This window comes from Crocodylus siamensis, chromosome 5 (assembly GCF_052110815.1).
Source record: "Crocodylus siamensis isolate JL-2025a chromosome 5, ASM5211081v1, whole genome shotgun sequence".
Classification (NCBI taxonomy): domain Eukaryota; kingdom Metazoa; phylum Chordata; order Crocodylia; family Crocodylidae; genus Crocodylus; species Crocodylus siamensis.
The window spans coordinates 122,348,455-122,369,859 of record NC_143399.1 but is presented as its reverse complement, the minus strand read 5'-3'; the positions used below and the strand labels follow the sequence as shown (position 1 = coordinate 122,369,859).

General features: G+C 43.0%; 1 protein-coding gene across 3 annotated transcripts in view; it reads right to left on the bottom strand.

Moving 5' to 3' along the window:
* The window catches only part of ELMO1 (engulfment and cell motility 1), a 450,632-nt gene that overhangs the window by 344,003 nt on the left and 85,224 nt on the right, over window positions 1–21,405 (bottom strand). For 2 of the 3 annotated variants that reach the window (XM_090050152.1, XM_090050153.1), the window contains one exon: window positions 980–1,020. In XM_090050152.1, coding sequence (XP_089906278.1) covers window positions 980–1,020 — 41 coding nt within the window. Of the gene's footprint in view, window positions 1–979; window positions 1,021–9,858; window positions 9,886–21,405 lie in introns of those variants that run through there. The other variant, XM_090050154.1, reaches the window with a different exon arrangement.

Genomic DNA, 21,405 nt, shown 5'->3' with positions numbered 1-21,405 from the left:
CAGCTTGGCAACATGATTATTATGTTCAATATTTCAGTTCCATGCTACTATTACCAAGAAATAGACAATTGTACAGCAGTTACAGCAGCTAAGCTTAAAAATACATATTGCAGTCTATTCAGTAATCTCCTAAATTGTGAACTGGAACATCTGGGCAATAAAAGTAGGTGCACTCTAAAGTTTTAAGGTAAACTCTCTCCCTTCACCACTTAATACCACTCACTGGACACAGCTACACTTACATATTAATGCAATGCAAAAAACTCCAGTACTTATTGATCCCAGGAATGAATTTACATGTGCGCTCAGGATGGCAGCACGTTGAACCAGCTCAGAGCAGCCCCAGGTGGCTGGGGAATCAACAGGTCAACCTGCCAGCCTGGGACTGCTCTGCCTGGCTCATTGTGCTGCAGAGGGGCTGGCTGGGGCACAAGGGTGCTTCAGCATAGAGCTAGCTGGCAGGCACCCCCTCACTGAAGTGCCCTCATGCCCCAGCCAGCCAGGGCAGTGTCTACATATGTGCTGCTGCAGTTTTTTTACTCTGCAGCAGGATAGGATTTGTATTTATAAATGTTATCGTGCTGCAGAGTAAATTAATTTACTGCAGCCTAATAGAGGCACATGTGTAGACGTGTGACATTTACCGCAGAGCTAATTAGTCTACTGCCCAGTAAATATCTTATGTAGACACGCCCACTGGTACAACGCATAGGCATTTTGTTGGCTTTCTGCATAGAAATAAATCTCCATCTTAACAGAAATAAATATAAGTCCATGCCAACGCACAGCCTTTCAAGCAATTGATTCAATAGATATTACCTATTCTAAGTTTAAAGATAAAACAGCTTCAAAATTTATTAAACTAATCAGCAGTATCTATGGACATCTGAATGATCCTGCAGAAAACCTATGCCTGTTATTTATTTTAGCAATGAAAGAAAGTATAATATCCAGTTTCTAGATACAGAGCAGAACTTACCCATCACAGACTTCTTTTATTATTGCAGACAATGGCTTTTTCTGTTTAAAACAAAGGAAAATTCACTGAACTGAAACATCAAAACATTGCATTTAAATATGCATTTTAACAAAATGTATACCTCTGGTTCAATTCAATAATGGAAGTTAATAGTAATTAATTTTTAATATTTAGATTGATAACATTAAGAACTTTTTCTGGCATTTTGGGCACCTGACCCACGCATATATTAATACTATGTATCATCACAATGACCTTTTTATTACAGCTGTTTAGCATTATGAGTCAAGAGAGATTTTGGTCACCTTTAACCCTGCAGTATCATATAAGCTTTTTGGATGGAAAAAAGAATCAAGTGATTGTTGTATATGTTGCATCTCATGGTCTAACAGAGACAGAATGTTCAAATTCCAACATGAGCATTTTTTAGGAATGATGCATGGAGAAAGCTGCAACTTGTTTTTTATTTTTCAGCAGCTTTTGTTGCTTCCAGATACCAATATTGGGTGATGATAAAATCATGTTTTGATTGGGAAATTCAGCAAAAAGAACATAATTTATTCTGCAGTGCTCCCTTTTAAGTACACATGACATTATCCCTGAAGCACATCCATTGAAAGGTGCTAAGATTCCAATTGTGTGAATTCTCCTTTATAATGTATCTGCAATGTAACCATTTGTGTGTGGTACCATATGGACTAAATAAAGTTGGCTTTACTGTTTTAGCTCCCAAAATAGAAGGAACAGTCTAGTTTGGTGATGTTGCAATACTCTGAATGCTTTTACAGGCATAACGTACATCTCTAAAAGAGACACCATCAGCTGAAAGAAAATAAGTGTTTGCCACTTGCGAAGCAGTTGGTATTTGTGGGTAAAGATAAAAGGGCTTCAACTAATTTTTGAAACACTGTTGTAGCATTTCTCACCTCCTCTCTACTAAAAGGCTGTATAGACTGCAGTATCAAACCTTTGTTTCTTAAAAAAAGGCTCTGGATGAAATTTTCACATGGAAGTCTCACATACTATCAATGGCTCCTGAATGTCCAATTTGTGTATAGAATCATAGAAAATTAGGGTTGGAAGGGACCTCAGGAGGTCACCTAGTCCACTGTTTCTCAACCCATGGTACATGCACCCCTTGGGGCAAGTGAGACACGAGCAGGGGGTAGGCGGGTGCTGTGTTTCGAGTTTGGTCCTTCCCACCACACCCCCACTGGACAGGTTAGAGAAGTCTGCCTGTTTGGGCTGAAAATTCTGGCCACCGCCCCTATCGTCGTATCCAGTATGTTGGGGTTTTGACTCCCCGGCATCAGTGTGCTAGGGGACAGGGAGGGGGGCCCCATGCAGGCTGCTTTCCCAGGCAGTGAGGAAGAAGTAGGACTTGGTTCATGCAGTAAAACCAGAAGTGCCACAGTGGGACTTCTGGTTTCACATTTTTTGCGTCGATTGGTACTAAAGGTTGAGAACCACTGATCTAGTCCAACCTCCTGCTCAAAGTAGCACCAGCCCCAACTAGATCATCCCAGGCATGACTTTGGCAACCCAGGCGTTAAAAACCTCCAAGGATGGAGATTCCACTGCCTCTCTAGGGAACCCATTCCAGTGTTTCACCACCCTCCTAGTTAGAAAGTTTTTCTTAATATCCAACCTAAACTTCCTTTGCAGCAACTTGAGACCATTGATCCTTCTTCTGTCATCGGCCATCACTGAGAACAGTCCAGCTCCACCCTCTTTGGAACCACCATTCAGGTAGTTGAAGGCTCCTATCGAATCTCCCTTCAAGTCTTCTCTTCTAAATAAGCCCAGTTCCCTCAGCTTCTCCTCAGATATCATTGCTCTAGCCTCTTCACCATTTTCGCTGACCTCTGCTAGATTCTTTTCAATTTGTCTATATCCCTTCTATAGTGAGGGACCCCAAAACTGGACACAGTACTCCAGGTGTGGCTTCACCAGTGCCAAACAGAGGGGAAGAATCACTTCCCTCGACCTGCAGGCAACGCTCCTCCTAATGCAGCCCAGTATACTGTTAGCCTTCTTAGCAACAAGGGCACACTGTTGAGTCATATTCAGCTTATTGTCCACTGTAACTCCCAGGTCCTTTTCTGCAGAGCTGCTACTTAGCCAGTTAGTCCCCAGCCTGTAGTGGTACATGGGATTCTTCTGTCCTAAGTTCAGGACTTTCCACTTGTCCTTGTTGAACCTTGTTGAGATTTATTTTGACCCAATCCTCCAATTTATCTAGGTCCCTCTGAACCCTAATCTTACCCTCCAGCATATCTACTACTCCCCTTACCTTGGTGTCATCCATGAACTTGCCAAGGATCCAGTCATCTCATCATAAAAAGCAATCAGGTTGGTCAGGCAAGACTTGCCATTGGTGAATCCATGCTGACTGTTCCTGCTCACTTTCTTCTCCTCCAAGTCCTTAAAAATGAATTCCTTGAGGACATGCTCCATGATTTTTCTAGGACTAAGGTGAGGCTGACTGGTCTGTAGTTCCCTAGATCCTCCTTCTTCTCTTTGTTAAATATGAGTACTATATTTGCCCTTTTCCAATTGTCTGGGACCTCCCCCTATCACCACAAGTTTTCAAAGGTAATGGCTGGTGGCTCTGCAATCACATTGGCCAGCTACCCCATGAACTTGTATACTCCAGCTTTTGTAAATGAAGAAAGCTGAGGCACTTTAATCTACAGCAAAAGCCATGTTATCTGGCACTTTACCATCTAGAACGCTCCACTAACCAGAATGTGTTGATACAAATCTTCCTTCCGAGGAACGCGGCAAAAGTGAAACCGGAGTTCCCACTTCTAGTTTCGTCACAAGCCAAGTCCCACTTCTTCCTTGTGGAACACGGCCCAGGGCAAAGCATGGGGATGGACACAGCATATTTGATTCACTGGCATATTTGATTAACCAGTATCCCCCATTTGCCATAGATGTCGGATAACAGAGCTTTTACTATATCTATATATAAAATGAAGTGTATGTCTGTATGTATGTTCACTTATAACTTGAGAATGGCTCGTCCTATCTACTCTAAACCTTCCAAAAATCACTGAATACCACCTGAGGAAAATTATAGGTAGGTTATTTTTCACTTGACCCTTTTTGGGGCTTCCAGTGACTATTTAATGGAGCAATGCTTTCCACATTCATAGATTCATAGATTGTAGAGTCAGAAGGAAAGAGGACCAAGGTCAGATGACCCCAGCCAGGTGTCTATCAGGCCTCCTCTTGAAGACCTCCAAGTTAGGTGATAGTACCACCTCTCTTGGAAGCCCATTCCAGATTCTGGCCACCCTTACTGTAAACAATTTCTTCCTTATGTCTAACCTGAATCTACTCTCCACTAGTTTGCACCCATTATTCCTAGTTATTCCTAGGGGTGGCTCTGGTAAATAGCTCATCTTCAATTCTCTGTTGTCCTCCCTTGATAAACTTATAGGCGGCTACCGGGTCTCCCCTCAGACATCTCTTGTGAAGGCTGAAGAGATCCAGATCCCTCAGCTTCCCTTGTAGGGTCTTTCACGGAGGTCACTAATCATGAGAGTGGCCCTCCTTCTGAACCCTCTTCAGATTCTCTGTGTCCCTCTTGAAATGCGGTGCCCAAAACTGGACACAGTACTCCAACTGCGGGCTGATCAACGCTGCATAGAGGGGGAGCTTCACCTCCCTCTACCTGTTGATCATGCATCTGCTAATGCATGACAAGGTGCAATTGGCCTTGTTGATGGCTTCATTACACAACCAGCTCCTATTCATCTTGGAGTCAACTATGACACCAAGATCCCTCTCAGCCACTGAGGAGGTCATCCCCCAACCTATAGGGGTGCTGGGGATTCCTCCTCCCTAGGTGGAGTATACCTTGCATTTATCTTTGTTGAATTATGTCCTATTTCGTTCTGCCCATTGATCCAACCTGTTCAGATCAGCCTGTATCTCCTCCCTGCTCTCCAGTGTGTTAACTTTGCCCCATAACTTAGTATCATCTGTAAACTTGGGAGAGGGTGCTCTCCACACCCTCATCCAAATCGCTGATGAAGATATTAAATAACACCGATCCAAGGACCGAACCCCGAGGGACTCCACTGCCTACCTCCTTCCAGGCTGAGAACAACCCGTCCACCATGACTCTCTGGGTACAGTCCCTAAGCCAGTTGGCCACCCACCCAACTGTGTAAATGTCCACTCCACAGCCTGCTATCTTCCCTATGAGAATAGTATGCGAAACTGTGTCAAAAACCTTCTTAAAGTCCAGGCAGATGACATCAGCCTCAGCTCCTGTGTCAAGGCATTGTGTGACCTGGTCATAAAAGGCTATAAGGTTTGTCAGCCAGGATCTACCTGTGACAAACACATGCTGGTTTCCTTTCAGCATCATTTTGCCTGCTGGGCTTTCGCAAATGCGTTCTTTGATTATTTTTTCCAGTATTTTCCCAAGGATAGAGGTAAGATTGACTGGCGTAAAATTACCTGGCTCATCCCTTCTCTCCTTCTTAAAAATGGGCACCACACTGGCCCTTTTCCAATTCTCAGGGACCTGGCCAGAGCACCATGAATGCTCAAACAGCTGTACCAGTGGCTCAACTATGACACTGGCCAATTCCTTCAGCACCTGTGGATGGAGATTATCTGGGCTGCTGACTTCTACCCATCCAGCCCCTCCAAGTGCTCCTTAACTAAGTCAGCACTAACCTTTGGTGGTCTGGTGCCTTTTGTACATCTGTCTATGCTCAAGGTGGGGGGATTGTCTTGGTCAGTACTTAGGAATACTGAAGCAAAGAACTCATTGAAGAGCTCCACCTTTTTCCTTGTGTCAACTACCAATTCTCCTGATTTGTCCTGCAGGGGCCTTATGTTACTCTGTGCCTTCCTTTTGCTCGCTATGTATCCTCAGAAGGATTTTTTATCGTCCTTAATTGTTGTAGCCAGCCTAAGCTCCAAACCTGCCTTCGCCCAACTAACTGATTCCCTGCAACAGCACACCAGTGAGGTGTATTCCTCCTTGGTGGCTGCCCCCTGCTTCCACCACCTATAAATCTCTCTCTTTTCCCCCAGTCTTTTTGGGGTTCCCTGTTTAGCCAAGGGGGCTTTTTATTCCCTTACCCCTTTTCCTGCATAAATGGATCCTTTTGTGCCCCAAGGATCACTCCCTTGAGAAACCTCCAACCTTCCTGGACCCCCATTTGCTCAATGCTCTTGAGTTTCACTACCTCACTAACTAGCCTTCTAAGTTTACTAAAGTTGTCCCTTCTGAAGTCTAACACTTTAGCCTCACTGGATATTTTTCCCACCCTTTGCTGGACAGTGAACTCTACCAAGTGATGGTCACTATCTCCCAGGTTACATCGACAGTTATATGTGGCTTGCTTCACAAGTGGTAGTTGAAGAGGGTTGTCTATAACTGGCTACAACAGGAAACACTACAAACATCGTTTACAAAGAAGTTCTACAATGAAGATTAGTCATTTGGATGTCATTTGAAATGTCACTCCACATTAAATATTAAATGTTAAAAATGTTGTATTATGTTCTTTAAAAATAAACAATTTTTTACCTAAATATGTTGTAATAAGTTCTTTGAAAATAAACAAACACTGCAATTACAAAAATAACGATTCAGGCAAAGAACAGGTCCTTTCACTAGTTATACCACTAATATTGAAGCTGTGCATACAGATTTACACTGAGTTTAAGGTGTTTTATATAAATTTTGAGATGACTTATTAACCATCTCAACTGGCATAGGCTACACTAATATACGGTATAATATATATGTACCCATACTTGGGGTTGTACTGGTTTAACCAATTTAGTTACATGACTTTTGTAGCAGAATGCCATCTCTGTCTCTTCCCAGGCTGATGATCAATCTGCAGTTTGGTTGCCCTGATCACTGCAGAAGGCAGACATCCCTGGCCCCATCAGCTTCAGGTAACCCTGAGTTGTAAACTGAGCTGGATACATTCCTGTGGGACGGGGAAACCTGCTCCATCTGCCTATGTGACTGGCCTCACACACCTGGGTTGGGGCTTCAACTCCCTATTATTCTAAGCAGGGCGGGTGATTATTTTGGGCAGAGGGCCGCTTGCTGAATTTTGGCAAGCCATCAAGGGCTACATGACAGGCAGCCCAGGACAGATAAATATTAATTTTCTAAATTTTTTAGGGGCCTCATGAGCTGGATAAAATGGCCTGGTGGGCCACATCCAGCCCCCGGGCCGCATTTTGCCCACCCCTGTTCTAAGCAATGTTGTCAAGACCAGGAGGGGGCTACAGACCCTGCCAGTCTACCCAGCAACCAGTGATGCATTTCAAATTGGTTGGCTGGCAGGCAACAACTGCTGGCCTTCACTGGATCAGGTAAATGAGGTCATAAGGTCTATATAAGTTAAGGACTGCCCAAGAGGAGGGGCAGCAACTGAAAACTCACTCTCTGTCTTGAAACTCATGTTCAATCAAATGCTTGCTTCCAGAGGGAATCATTACCTACCTCTGGATGGTATTTGTGAGTGAGCTACTTGAGATCTAATTAGATATATAGCTTATAGTAACTCAGATGCATGATCAAAAACTACCATGCCACTGTTTGCTCCAAGGTATTTCTCTGATATTGCTCTACCCTGTACCCTATTCCAAACCTATTCCTTGTAACCAATAAAGTCCTCCTCTGTACACCTAGCATGGGAGATTTATTGGGAGAGAGTCTAAATTATGCCTTGGGGTCCCCTTGATTCAGCTAAGGGAGACCACCATATGCGCTTCAGACAGAAGGAACCACCCCAAGTTCTTGCAGTGAGTCAAGTACCCCTCAAGGACTACTAGGCCTGTGTTTCCAGGGGGCACAGAGCCAAAATTAGTCCAGACCCTTGGTGGAAGTGGTGTTACCACCAGGAAGGGGGTTGGCAAGCCATGAGTCACCCCCAGGGAGGCACTCAGAGCCTGGAAGGTGGTCAGGCTCAGTGAGGCGGGTGGCTTAGCACAGAAGCACCCCCTACTAGCCCACCACAACTTTCACTATACTGCACACTGGTCATTTAGTTATATAAATTAATTTGACATTTGATACTTAAACTATGAAATAAATATAAGGTAACAAGACTTGTGCACCAGTTAGAAAGGAAGTCAGTCAGGGCTGTTCCTAGGAGGGGTGCGAATCAGGGCAAATGTCCCAGGCCCTGAACTTTAGGGGGGCCCGCAGAGCCAGGCAGAGCAGCAGCTCCACTTCTCCACTTCCAGCCACTCACTACTTCCCTCCCTTCTTTCCCCCCCAGCCCCGCTGCTGATGCTACAATGGCATCAACAGCTTCTTCGGGTCTGGGATTGGAGCGGGGGTGGGGCCCTGCATGGGCTGATTTGCCCCAGGTCCCACACCCTGCTCAGGTCACCTTTGGCCCTAATACTTAAAAACAAATGGCTTCTGCCATGAGAGTGGAAGTGTATTAGTGAAATCTGTCAGAGGAACTTAGTTAACACTAAAATGAATAACTGGCACTCCACCAGAATACAAATATTACCCTACCCATTAATTACCATATAGCACACTAAAGCAACTTGATACTAGTAAAACAAGCATTTATAAATTAACCAATCTAAAATACAAGATAGTAAGATGCTAATAATCTACTAACACATTCTTTCTGTTAGCTGCACTAAATAATAATGAACAACACTGGACAAAAATCCTCTCCCCATTTCATACAAGGCAGATGCAATGACACCAGTTCAAATGTTCACAGCTGTAAGCAAGATGTTGTAAAAATATGATGGCTGCTGCAACTCTCCCCATGAAATCACTCTAGTAAAGTTAAGTAACTCATGGCTGCAGGGAAAGCTTTGGCAGACCACATATCAAAAGTGTAATGCAAGTATTACTACAACAAGCTCTGCACACAAGACATTCCTCTAGACCAACAGAAGAGTTATTCTCTTTGAAAGTGACAGATGAGTTAGGGAATAACTTCACTGCTCTCTCTTCTTCCAAGTTATCTCACAAGTGTGTTAAGAATTCCTCTGGCACCCTGATATTACATGCGGTAAGAAGAACCTTTATGCTCAGACCAACAATTACAGGACTGCTATTTACTGTACAGATAGTACCTTATTTGTGATAGAAGGCCAATAGAAGCTACTTCTTTTCCCCTGTCAAATTAACAGCAAAAAGGCTCTCTTGTTTTCTCCAGAGTAACTTTTGCCCAATGCATTCCAAGTGTACCAGTTTTCTAATCTAGCTGTAAAATACTGGCATGGTGTCAAGGGAAAGGGAATCATTATATCTACCATTGTTTAATTATGCAACTCAAGAATCTATGTTACTGAATTTAAATATGACTACTGTGCATGTATTTCTGAAAGACAAATCCACTTCATTATTGTTTGGTTTAATGATTGATTACAAGAACACGATCCAAGATCTCAGACTTTTCTGTATCAGGAACAGTATTTCATACAGTAATTTAGTAGCAAACAATTTCTGTATACTTCTAAGGATGGAAGAGACCTGACCAAGGAAAGGGAAGTCATCAACACTTGATGGAAAGAAGCATTTTGAAGACCTTCTCAAATTGAGAGTCTGTTATTGACAAGAGTGCTCCCAACTCCATCCCATAACACTCGGATACAATCTTGTAATCCATCCAACCCTTGATGAGGTGAGGAAAACCATCAAGTAGATGAAGAATGACAATGCATCTGGAACTGACAGAATCCCTGCTGAAATCTTCAAGCAGGGGGAGAGGAGTTTATACCAGAGCTCCATGCCCTCATTTTAAGGATCTGGAATGATGAGAAAATCTCAGATGACCTCAAGGATGCCAAGATCATGACAATCTTCAGGAAAGGAGATAGTCTGACTGTGGAAATGACAGAGGGATCACCTTGCTGTTCATCATTGCAAGAACCTTCCTGAGCTGTCTACTTCCTCCTGCTGAAGAGCTTCTCCCAGAATCTCAGTGTGGGTTTAGGGCATCAAGAGGTACAACCAACATGATCTTCACCACTCACCAGCTGCAGGAAAAATGCCAGGAACAACATAAACGTCTCTATATGGCCTCCTAACACAAGCCTTCAAGTCTGTCAACCAAGAAGCGCAGTGAAAAATCCTTCTGAAGTGTAGATTCCAAATGAAATTTATTACCATTTTTTGCCTGCTCCATAACAGTATGTATGGTGATTCTCAGTAATGGATCTTTCACAGATCCCTTTGGGGTTAAGACAGGAGTTTAGCAAGGCTTTGTCATCACTCTGACACTCTTCTCAATATGCCATATTGTGATGGTAATTCTGACCACCAACAACTTTCCAGTCAGAGTCGAGCTAAATTACTGAATGGATGGTAAACTGCTTAATCCTTGACTGAGCCAAAACCAAGACTATCCTGACCTCAATCATCAAGCTCCAGTTACACTGATGAAGCTATTGTGTGTTGTCACTCAGAAGCAGACCTTTAGGCAATTGTGAACATCTTTACCAAGGCACACAAGAAAATGGGACTGATGCTTAACATTCAGAAGACTAAGGTCCTCTATCAACAAGCTCTTAACGAGCAGTCCCCAGCTCTGGTAATTCAGATTTATGGTGAGACTCTGGAGAACACTGACGATTTCCCATACCTCGGATGCTGTCTCTTGCAGAAGGCTGACATTGATTAACAAATCCAACACCACCTCAAATGTGCAAGTGCAGCCTTAGGACACCCAAGGAAACAGGTGGTTGAAGATCACAACATCAGATCCAAAACCAAGCTCATGATTTATCAAGCAGTCATGATCCCTACCTTAGTGTGTGGAGCTGAGACATGGACAATGTATAGGAGACACCTCAAGTCACTGGAAAAGTACCATCAATGCTGCCTGTGGAAGATCCTTCCCGTTCAGTGGGAAAGACAGACAAACCAACATTAGCGCTAACAAACACCATGAGCATCAAGGCAATGTTCATCCAACATAAACTTCACCAGGCTGACTACATCATCCAGATGTTCAAGTCCAGACTCCCAAAGCAAGTTTTAGTTTCCCAACTCAGTCAAGGTATAAACACTCAAGGAGAGGTCAGAGAAAGCACTTCAAGGACATCCTCAAGGCCAACTTAAAAAGAAATGCAACATTGACATCAACTCATGGGAGAGTACCACCCAAAACTGCCCCAAATAGAGGAAGAGTCTGTTGCAAGATCTCATTACTTTGTGACCTCACAACAACAGGAGATGGAAAAGTGGGAGAGTGGCAAAAACAGCATGTCGCAGACCAAATCAAGAATCTGTAGCCACCCACCCCACAAGGAAATGTGCACAAGTTGCAGGAAAATCTGTTGATCTTGGATGGGCCTTGTCAACCATCTTCAGACCCACAGATAAGACAATCATGGAAGACAATCATCTTCAACTGTGAGAGATTGCCACTGATCCTGATTTTCACTGATAAAAATACATTTATTTTTAAATATACATGAGAACATAAGAGACCACCTAGCACACTTGTAAACATACTACTAACATTAGTTCAACCTGCTTATACTATGCCTTATTTTAAAGCAAGCTGCAATATTAACATGGCATAACTGGTCAAGGTAAGCCCTAGGCTATCCCAACCACCTAACCCTTCAAAAAATATTACTTTGAGTATACTTTGATTTTAACTCTTCAGTTAACATGTTCAGAAACAACTTTGTTCAAGAATAGCCTACATTACTGGTTCCAATCCAAACAAGAGGTATTTGAGGAACTTGTCACGTAACAGCTGCTTGGTCTACGATGTAGAAATAGAAAAGCATTTATGATTGTAACAGGGACTCAGGCAGGAGCCCTGTTACTTAGGCAAAGTTGACCTGAGGATGAACCCTGCCAGTGGAAGAACTTACACACCTGAAAAAGGATCAGGTGATTAGCCCACCAAAAAAATCGGCATAAAAGCTAGCAGCGGGGAGAGACCCATTGCCTTCAGGCACGAGAGGACAATGAGGGGCAGCCAAAGCCTGAGACAGAGAGAGAAAAGACAAAAGGCTCACCTGACAACTTCAGAGAGCCATTAGGACCCCGGGATTTGAATCTGAGAAATGCCAGGCAAGCCCTGTACCTTGTAAACTTTAGCAGCTCCAGTGAGTGAAGGAAGAACTGGAGCTGGGCACAACATCATGGCAGGGAAACCCTGAGCAGCAGTAGGGACCCCGAGACTTCAGGCTGGCAGGAGGAGCCTATGCCAGACCCTGACCCCCAGATTGATAGCATTGCCGAGAGCAGTGGCGTGGGAAACAGGGAAACAGCCAGTACTGCTCCTGATAAGCGGCAGATATGGGAGATGCGAGGAACATGCCTCGTTAATGAGACAATCAGCGCTTGAAATGTTCAGCGCTACATTGTATCTGTAAAGTGTTTGACACCGAGTTAGCTGTCCTGCAACTCAGAAGTGCTTTGCTAATGGAGTAATTAGTGAGGCTATTCTGCTGGAGCTACTTTATTTTGAGAAAATAAAATCACAGTGAGAATGTTCCATCTGGGTGGCATTTATTGATCACTAGCCTTCAGAAAATCACTGATCTCCCCCATTTTCTTTCAATCTAAGTATTGGCAGGTGAGTACAGAGGAGAGACGACACTAAGATCACCCGACATGCTCACAGTGGCTATGCCCACAACTAACCATAAAACATAACCACTGCTACTACAAGCATTAATGTTTTCACATTCTCGACAGAGAAAGTTCTGTCTTCATTAAACAGGTAAAGGATGATCAGCTGCTGTATCTGGACATGTGGATTATCATCAGACCTGGTGTAAGTACCCACCATTACACAGCCTTACCCACAGCTTCTATATCCTCTCTGCCTGTGCATTCATCTGTGAGGGTTACACCCCAGGGCTCTTTGGGCTAACATGCTCTAAGATTTTTTTTCCCCCTAGCCAGCTGCGTCAAATGCAGGAAAAACACCGTGTTCTTTCAGAACTGTGGATAGGTCAGTAGTGGACTAAGAGCACTTGAGAGATTTAATCGGCTTCCTTGCTGAAGGACCCAAACCAAATTAAAGCAGGGCTAGGATCAGTTCCATGAGCAATGCACTGGATCAGTCCAGGTAAGCACTAGACAGCAGGACAGGGGGTCTCTATATGAAGGATGAAGGAATCGAATAAGCTGATTTTTTTTTTAATTGTTATCTCTTTTGGAATATGATTCTAAAGTCCTAGAGGAAGGTTATAATTGAATGATAAGGTACTTGCAGCTATTCCAGCTGGCCAGAAGGTGAATTAGGTAATTAATAGGTAACCTGGTAATTAATTCACTCATGTATACCCCCAAGTAGCTCATTAGTATGCAAAACACTTCCCATAAATATAGAAGAATTAACTTTAAAGGGCTACAAGAGGGACTCCTGCTGTTTTAGAAAGCAAGCTATCCCAGGGCTTTTGTTTCTTTGCACATGCAAGTGCACATACATACACTACCATCTTAATGTTGTTAGCTCTACCTCAAGAGGTACAGTGATAACATACATGCAGATATATAGCAACTTCAAGGTTCTTACTGGAAGTTCTCAGCAAACAGTACAGTACCAACAAATTCAAATACTGAATTTGAAAACACATTACTAGAACCAGATTCTCTTTTTCTCCTAAAAGCATTCCTGCACTCTCTCTAGTCTGAGGGCTAGAAAGGAAAGATCTGGCGATAGCCACAATCTTCCAACACGGATGAAAAGAAACAGTTTCTGGTGACTGCCATTGTCCAAGGCCCATTATTATATTATTACAAATAGGTTTATGTCCATCTCACATTCTTCCTAGGGCATAATAGCTTTCAACATCCCAATGCTGGCTGAGTCAGAGGTTCAGCCTTCATAAGGTGGTAGGAAAGGGTTGACCCCAAAACTAAGGCTTGTTTGATGGTTGAACACACCCAGAAATGCAAGAAAGTGTTGAACAACCTAGGAAAGCTGGGAATTGCCGAAAAGCATTGATGGTTAAAAATTAACTATTGCGCACACAATCTAATTTCTTTATTGAGTATTTCATCAAAAGTAATCCAGAGCATACTTTCCTTGGTAACTTGCAAAGTGACTAAGAATGAGACAGAGAGGTGTGTGTGTGTGTGTGTGTGTGTGTGTGTGTGTGTGTGTGTGTGTGTACACATGTACAAATGTAGGTGCACATTTTCTGGAGAACTTTGGATTTGTGCACTCTGGCATTTATTTCCTCTGCCAATTGGCTTGATCAGCCAACTGACAGTACACGGACTAATTTATACTCGGTAGAACCTGCAGCTGGGGTTGGAAAGAATCCTTGGAAATTGAAGCAAGCTACTGCTAAAAAGTACTTAGTAAAAGTAGCTTACTAATGTCCATCCTTTTATCACTAATTATTACAGTATTTGATTCTAACCTATTAAATGTAAATCCCACACTTCTCTTTCATACAGTTGGTCTAATTTTAATTACTGTTATTCCTCTGATAATTTCTGCTAGTCTGTCCATATCTAATCTAAGGGATTGAGGCATATTCTGGATTTTCAGTGATGAGTTCCAAGCTCTGCACCACTAGAAGTTGGTTCATAGTCTTAAAAGAGTCCTCACCAGGCAATCAGTGTGGGCCGGGACAATATGCAGCCAGACTAATAAAATTTAATACTTGGATGCAAGTACTGCTTCTTTTATCCAGAATGGCTCCCCGTCACCAGAGCCAAGAATTTCTGGTGCCCTAGCATTGACCACTTCAGCTCTGCAGCACTAATACTTTTTCATCACCCACTGTAATTGAATAATGATTGATTTATATCAAAATGCCATACAATACTACAAAATGAACCCACTGAATTATATCCAATACCATAAAGCATTTGGATCATTTCTTCCATGAGAGTTTGTTGCAGGACAGCCGCTCAAAGAAAGAAACATAAAAATAAAAGCTTCCCGTTAGTCTTACGAACAAATTGGTAAATTAAACTGACAATTTCTTTATCGGGGCTATTAATAAGCCCTTATGGGATTAAAACAGAAATACTTTTAGAAGTGTTAATTATTTTTACTCTGCTGTTTGTTTATTGATTTCTTTCAGGTTGAGTAATGAATATAGGTTGGTTACTTTCTACTTTATTTATTAATTTTTTTTAATTCAGTGAAGTTTTTTGCTCACTTCACACAACAGAAAATCAAACTGGAAATAAAGTACTTGCAGCATTATTTAAAAAAAAGGCTGTGTGCTCAAGTTGTATAAATCACCATAAAGCTCCATTGGCTTCAGGCACTTTAATTCAACAGAGCTAAGTCAATTTCACAAGCTGAAGATTTGGCCCCAAATTTCTGGCCTAAAAGTCATCTTGCAAAAATACAGTTTCAACTGCTGCCTTATGACAAAGCACAATACAGAAAAATCAGATTTCTCTGGAAGAAGGAGAATCCATTGAAATTAAAGTCTGTGGCATTCCTGAGTAATATGATGATGCAAAAGAAAAAAAAAAAAGCACTATTCCAAAACTCAGGAAACCACTGAGAAAGAATAAGCCTGTTGATGAGACTTAGGAAGTCAAAGCTTAGAGAAGGTATTAGTATAAACTAATACATATGGTTCCTGTGATGTGCCTCATTACATTGTGTCAATAAAAAAAACCTCACTTGACAAGGCTGCCGTAGCTTTTGCCAACAGTACCAGATTTTTGAAATATGTGATACTAAATATTTTTTATTCAGGTTTCTTATTTGTGGGATTATGGATGTAAGAAACAAATGTATATATAAAGTACAAATTTAGTTTTGTTGTATCACTGCATATCTAGAGTAATTTCAAGAAGCAAGGATTTCTCCAAGTTTCTACTAGCATAAATGAAAGCAGAAGTTCTCCCTTTATTTTTAAAAATTATGTACTGATCAACCTGTTTTAGTAGCAAAGGAAAAACACTGACAGACTGTAAGTGACAGTTTTGTAGGGTTTGTAATGGTAACTGGTTTTAACCCATAAAGTTAAATCCGCTCGCTTTCCACTCACTCTACCAAATAAATCCTGGATCCTATGTACAGCTTTTTGCAAGATCTCAGTGCAGATTTAGACAACTCCTTCCCACTCTTCTAATATCCAGAAAAAACCAGTATGTGTAGGATTTTGGGGATTTCTTCTGGGAGTGAGGGGCACTGGCAGGGCCAGGGGGCTGCGGGTCAGGAATGAGGAACACCAGCCAGGATTGGGGGGGCATCGACACAGCCAGAGGGCTATGGCTTGGGAGTGAGGGACACCAGCATGGGCAGGGGCACAGCACTGGCATATCAGGGCTATTCAGCACCACAAAGCAGCTGAGGGATAGGCACAGCTGGACCTGCTCCTGGTGAGCCAAGGGGGCAGGGGGAGCTCTGATTTTCCATGATAAAAAAGCCAAAAATCAACTGCCAAAATATATAGGTATTTAGAATGTATTCTATTATAATGACTGAGGAACTGGTAGGCAGATGGAGGGGGTTTATCAGAGAATTTGGGATTTGATTTGATTTTTTTTTTAAATCAAAGAGTTTGCAATTTTTAAAACAGAGAAAACCAGGATCTCTGTTCATGAGCATACTCATGGACAACAGTGATTCTGGTGGTGCCCTGGGACCACACAAGAAAGCAGTTGTATGACATTTTTCTGGCATGTGGAACAAAAGCAAGTGGGTGGGGTATATTTTCCTGGTGATGTCGACATAACCAGTCTGTATCCATGAGGAGAAAGAGAAGAATGAAAATGAAACTACAGCTTTAACATTTGAGAAGAAGTTACCCATTGCCAGGATTTATACATCTGACACATGGGAAGCATCTGACAAAAACAATATTGAGGGAAAAACACAGTTGCAAACATTTTTGGCATTTATTCCAAACATTCCATTTGCCATGGAAAAACACAAATTTCCCCCTTTAAAAGAGGAAAAAAAAAGGATTTTCTTCCTTAAGGTGAAGGAGGCAGGGAACAGTGGGTTTTCCCTTGGAGGCTGGCAGAGTTCCAGTCTGCAAGGGGCTGCTTGGGCTAAGGGAAGTGGGACACATGGGGTAGGGGGTGCCACATGCATTTGTGCTCGCATATATGCGCATGGCAATCAGGCAGAATGGTTGAGAGCGGCTTCTGCAGTTCCCTCCAGGGAAGTCTATGGAGGTGAGGGGGCTACAGATGATGTTTCCAGGGGGCTGGAAACACCCCTCGAGATTTCTGCTCCCACAGCAGGGCATGGGGCTGGGAGGGAGCATTGTGCCACCATGACCATGAAGGTGACAAACCCCCCTGCTGCTGCTGGGTGGGCAGGGGGCACAACTCCACACTGCCGCTATGTCTCACCTTGGTCGCCATGGCAATGTGGCATTTTCTCCTGCATCAGGTCCTGCCAGCTGGGCTGAAGAAGCAGCTCCTGCCCAGAGCTGGTCCAGACAGGTCAAAACCCCAGTGTGGGTGCAGAAAACTGGGGGAGGTATATGCACCACCCACCCTCTGGATGTGTTACCTGTGCCTACATCCCCCCTTCCTCATACAGCCACCTTGGTCCCTACACACAGGTGGTCAGAGGCCTTGGGGTAGGGGGCAGTGGGTAAGGAATGAGGGGCACCAGCAGAGCTGGGGGGACTGTAGGTCAAGAGTGAGGGGCACTGGGGGGAGGGGTGTTGTGGATTGGAAGTGAGGGGCACAGACATGCCTGGGGGGATTTAAAAAACAAAACAAAACTCTAACACCAATATATATATAAAACCTATACATATAGGTTTTATTATCATGATTGAGGCACTGGTAGGCTTTCAAATTGCTTTTAAACTGTAAATATATGAATAAAACATTGTGTTCAACTGATATATATACACATGTACATATAACACACACACACACAGAGCTATACACACACACACAAGCACACACAGTGGCATTCATTTTAATAACAGAAAAAACACAAATTTGGGGGTGGTGTTTATCAGAGAATTTGGGATTTTTAAACAGAGAAAACCAAGATCCTGGCTCATGAAGTTTACTGAGACTTCACATGTTTAAAAATAGATACATCAAACCTCTTGACAAGCCATTAAAGCACAGTCATTTACTGGGTCACACCATAGGTACATCTTTCTGCCCAATAGTCTGTGTCACACAAAGGCAGAGAGTAGACATTGAAAGGGAGAATAAACTGGGCAAGACCAGGGTTTTCTCTGCACTGTCCTCCTCTCACTTGCAGCCTCCAGCATTTAAGGTGTAGGAAATCCCAAACTCTCATCATGTCTTGCCCTTAAGCAGCTCTCTTCTAAACTGAATAGGCCTAGTCTCTTTAGTCTCCTTGTTGCCTTTGTCTGGACCTTCTCTAGTTTTTCTATATCCTTTTCCAGGTGTGTAAACTAGAACTGGGCACAGTATTCAAGGTATGGGTGCACCATGGATTTATAAGGCATGGGGCAGACATTACACATAAACCAGTTTAAACCAGTGATCAGAGACTGTTTTAAACCTGTAACAGAACAGAAACTCAGTGCACATAAATCAGTTTCAAAATGGCCGAAACTGGCTTAAGGTTGAATGCAGCATCAGTTAACTGATTTGGGTCAAACAGATTTATAATATTTCTGTCCCAGACCCCTTCCTGGTTCAAGTTAAATCACAGCCCAACCAGCACCCCAATATGCTTTCTAGCCATGGGCTGAGCTGTGTTGTCTGCTCCAGATAACAGTGCTAGCCCCACCCCTCTGCTCCCTAGCTGGAGCAGTGAGGACTATCTGACAAGAGGTGGGGCGTGGGGGCAAACCCAGCTGGGGATGCAACCGGCAAACCCCAGCTGGGGTCTGAGACAGCCACTGAGGGGGGTTAAACACCCCTGCCCCCACTCACACTTACTGCTGGCTGTGACTGTGGACTATAAATCCCAGAGGCACCTGGAAGTAGAAAGAGGAAGTGATGAGCAATCCTGTAGAGTCCTGCTACTGTGAGTCTGGACTACAAATCCCAACAACTTCAGGGGCAACAGGAAGAGGAAGCAAACACACAGCCCATGCTGGCTACATGCCAGACAGCTATGCTCTAGTATCCCTGGCTTCTGGCACGAGCCACTGCAGGCATGTGGCTGCATTTCCTGATTCAAAGGTAAATATCTGTTCACCTCTGTTTCAATATAATCTCTGCATTTAAGACTAACATGCAAAGACTAAATTAATTCAGGCTTTTTGACCACCTGTACTTTGACTAAAAGAGCATAATGATACTTTGACTTTTGATCACAATTCTATACTGAATAATTCCTAATATTTTGTGTGCCTTTCTGAGCAGAGCACCAAGTTGATATTTTTAGTGTACTGTCCACATTGACTCCCAGACCTTTTTCCTGTGTGGTAACAGCTAATGTAGAGCCCATCACAATGTAGGTAGAGTTTGGGTTATTATTGCTCGGGTGCATCACTTTACTCTTATCTGTATTCAATTTCAACTGCCATTTAGTTGCCTACTTGCTCAATAGTGCCAGATCCTTCTGTAGTTCATCACAGTCCATCTTGGTCTTTACCACTCTGCACAGTTTGTTGTCATCGGCAAATCTGTCCACTTTGCTACTCGCCCCCTTTCCCAGATCATTTATAAATATGTTAAATAGTACTGGTCCTAACACAGATCATTGGGGAACACCACTGTTTACTTCTTTCCATCCTGAAAACTGACTATTTATATTCACTCTGCACAAGTACAGAAGATAGAAATAACTTTAATCCAATTTCTAATCCACAAGTAGACATTCCCTGTAATCCTATGACAACCTAGTTTAGTTAAGAGCCTCTGAAGGGGAACCTGTCAAAGGCTTTTCAGAAGAGCAAATATCCTAGGTTAACTGGATCACCCTGATCCACCTTCTTATTGACACCCTCAAAAAACTCTAGTAGGTTGGTAAGGCATTATTTCCCCAATTCCTCCCCAGAAAGTCATGTTCATCCATGTGCTGAACATTTTCTTATGATGGTGATTATTATTAATATCAATTTCCCAGGAACAGAGACATATAACACAATTACTGACCTTAGAGTATAACAGCATATGAAGCCCTGAAGATGTTCTCTCAAGAGGGATGTTTAAACTTGAAATTCAGTACATTGTTGGGGAAATTGCTTTTAAATATTTTTCAGATACTATAGCACCTAAGTCATACTGACAGTTGCTGTGATGTTTGCAATCACTTTCCTCTGTTATTATGCCACTTTCTACTCTCTAATTGCGTGTAAATAAAGGGTACACAGGAAGGGTGATATAGTACATGCTATTATGAAACAGACTATAAATAAACTGCTGTCAAGGGGACAAAGCAAGCAATTTAACATGCACAATTTTTTCTTCTCTAGTTTCTCTCAATTTTCTTTATTTATAATTCCATAGTGCTCAAAAATGTCTAGGTGCTCTCCACACAAAGTCCCTGCCATAAAGTTTATGACTTAACAGGATGAGCAATTTGCAACAACAGCTCCACACTTTTACATACTTTCTTGTCTCGAAGATAAGTTGTATATATGTCTCCATGTGATAAACAGGACGAAAAAGCTATTCAACCAAATTAATTCTGCAAGCTGGATGGGTTTTTAAGAGTTTGCAGAAAGGTAACATCTACTGAAACCTAAGGCCGCTAAGCTGGATCTGGCTTGACAGCCCCTAGATCTAGTGTACTGAACAGGGGTTTCAGCAGCATTCGGCAATGGGGGGCTTCACCCATGCCACAATGTGGCCAGGCACTTTGCCCATCCTGCACTGTAGCTAGGAGACAGAGAGAAGCACTAGCAGGAAAAAGTGGCAGTGGTGGCAAGAAGCAGCACTAGCAGTGGCAGCCAGGCCCTAGCACCAGTCCACCTTTGATCTGAGCTGGGTCATTTGGCCAAGCACCAGAAACAACGTTACCAATCCCTGGTCTACTGGGCTGAGCCCCAGACTGACTAGAGACACCTGGGGTTTTATTCCTGGTTCTACCCACTGACCTGACCTTTGGCAAATCACTTGCCTCTGTGCCTCTCTTTCCTTCCCCAAGCTGGGGGCGTGTGTGCAGGGCGGGGGGGCCTACTTGCTCCTTGGCAAACCCAGAAGTAGACAGGAAGTGCTTCTGGACCACATCTGGGTCTGCTGTCGAGTGTACCAGGGAGCCCCCCACACTTCTGTGGGACACTCCATGAGCCCCAGCATCGCAGCACTCAAGAGCCACGTGCTATCTAGAGGTATATAGAAAAAAAACATTAAAAGCTGTGTCTGTGTCCAAATTGATCCGGAGGGTTCCAATTTGATTCAGAGAAATTAAACGGTCCTCTGATTTGATTCGGATTCAGAGATTCGGCCACCGAATCAGGCTGAATCTCTGCTGAGTCGAATCAGGAACCAAAGCTTCACAGAGCCTTACTGATCTTGTTTGAAGTCTCCAAACATTATTACAAAGAATAGTTAGAAAGTATCTTTGCAACTGTAGACAAACACCTTAATGTGCAATTCT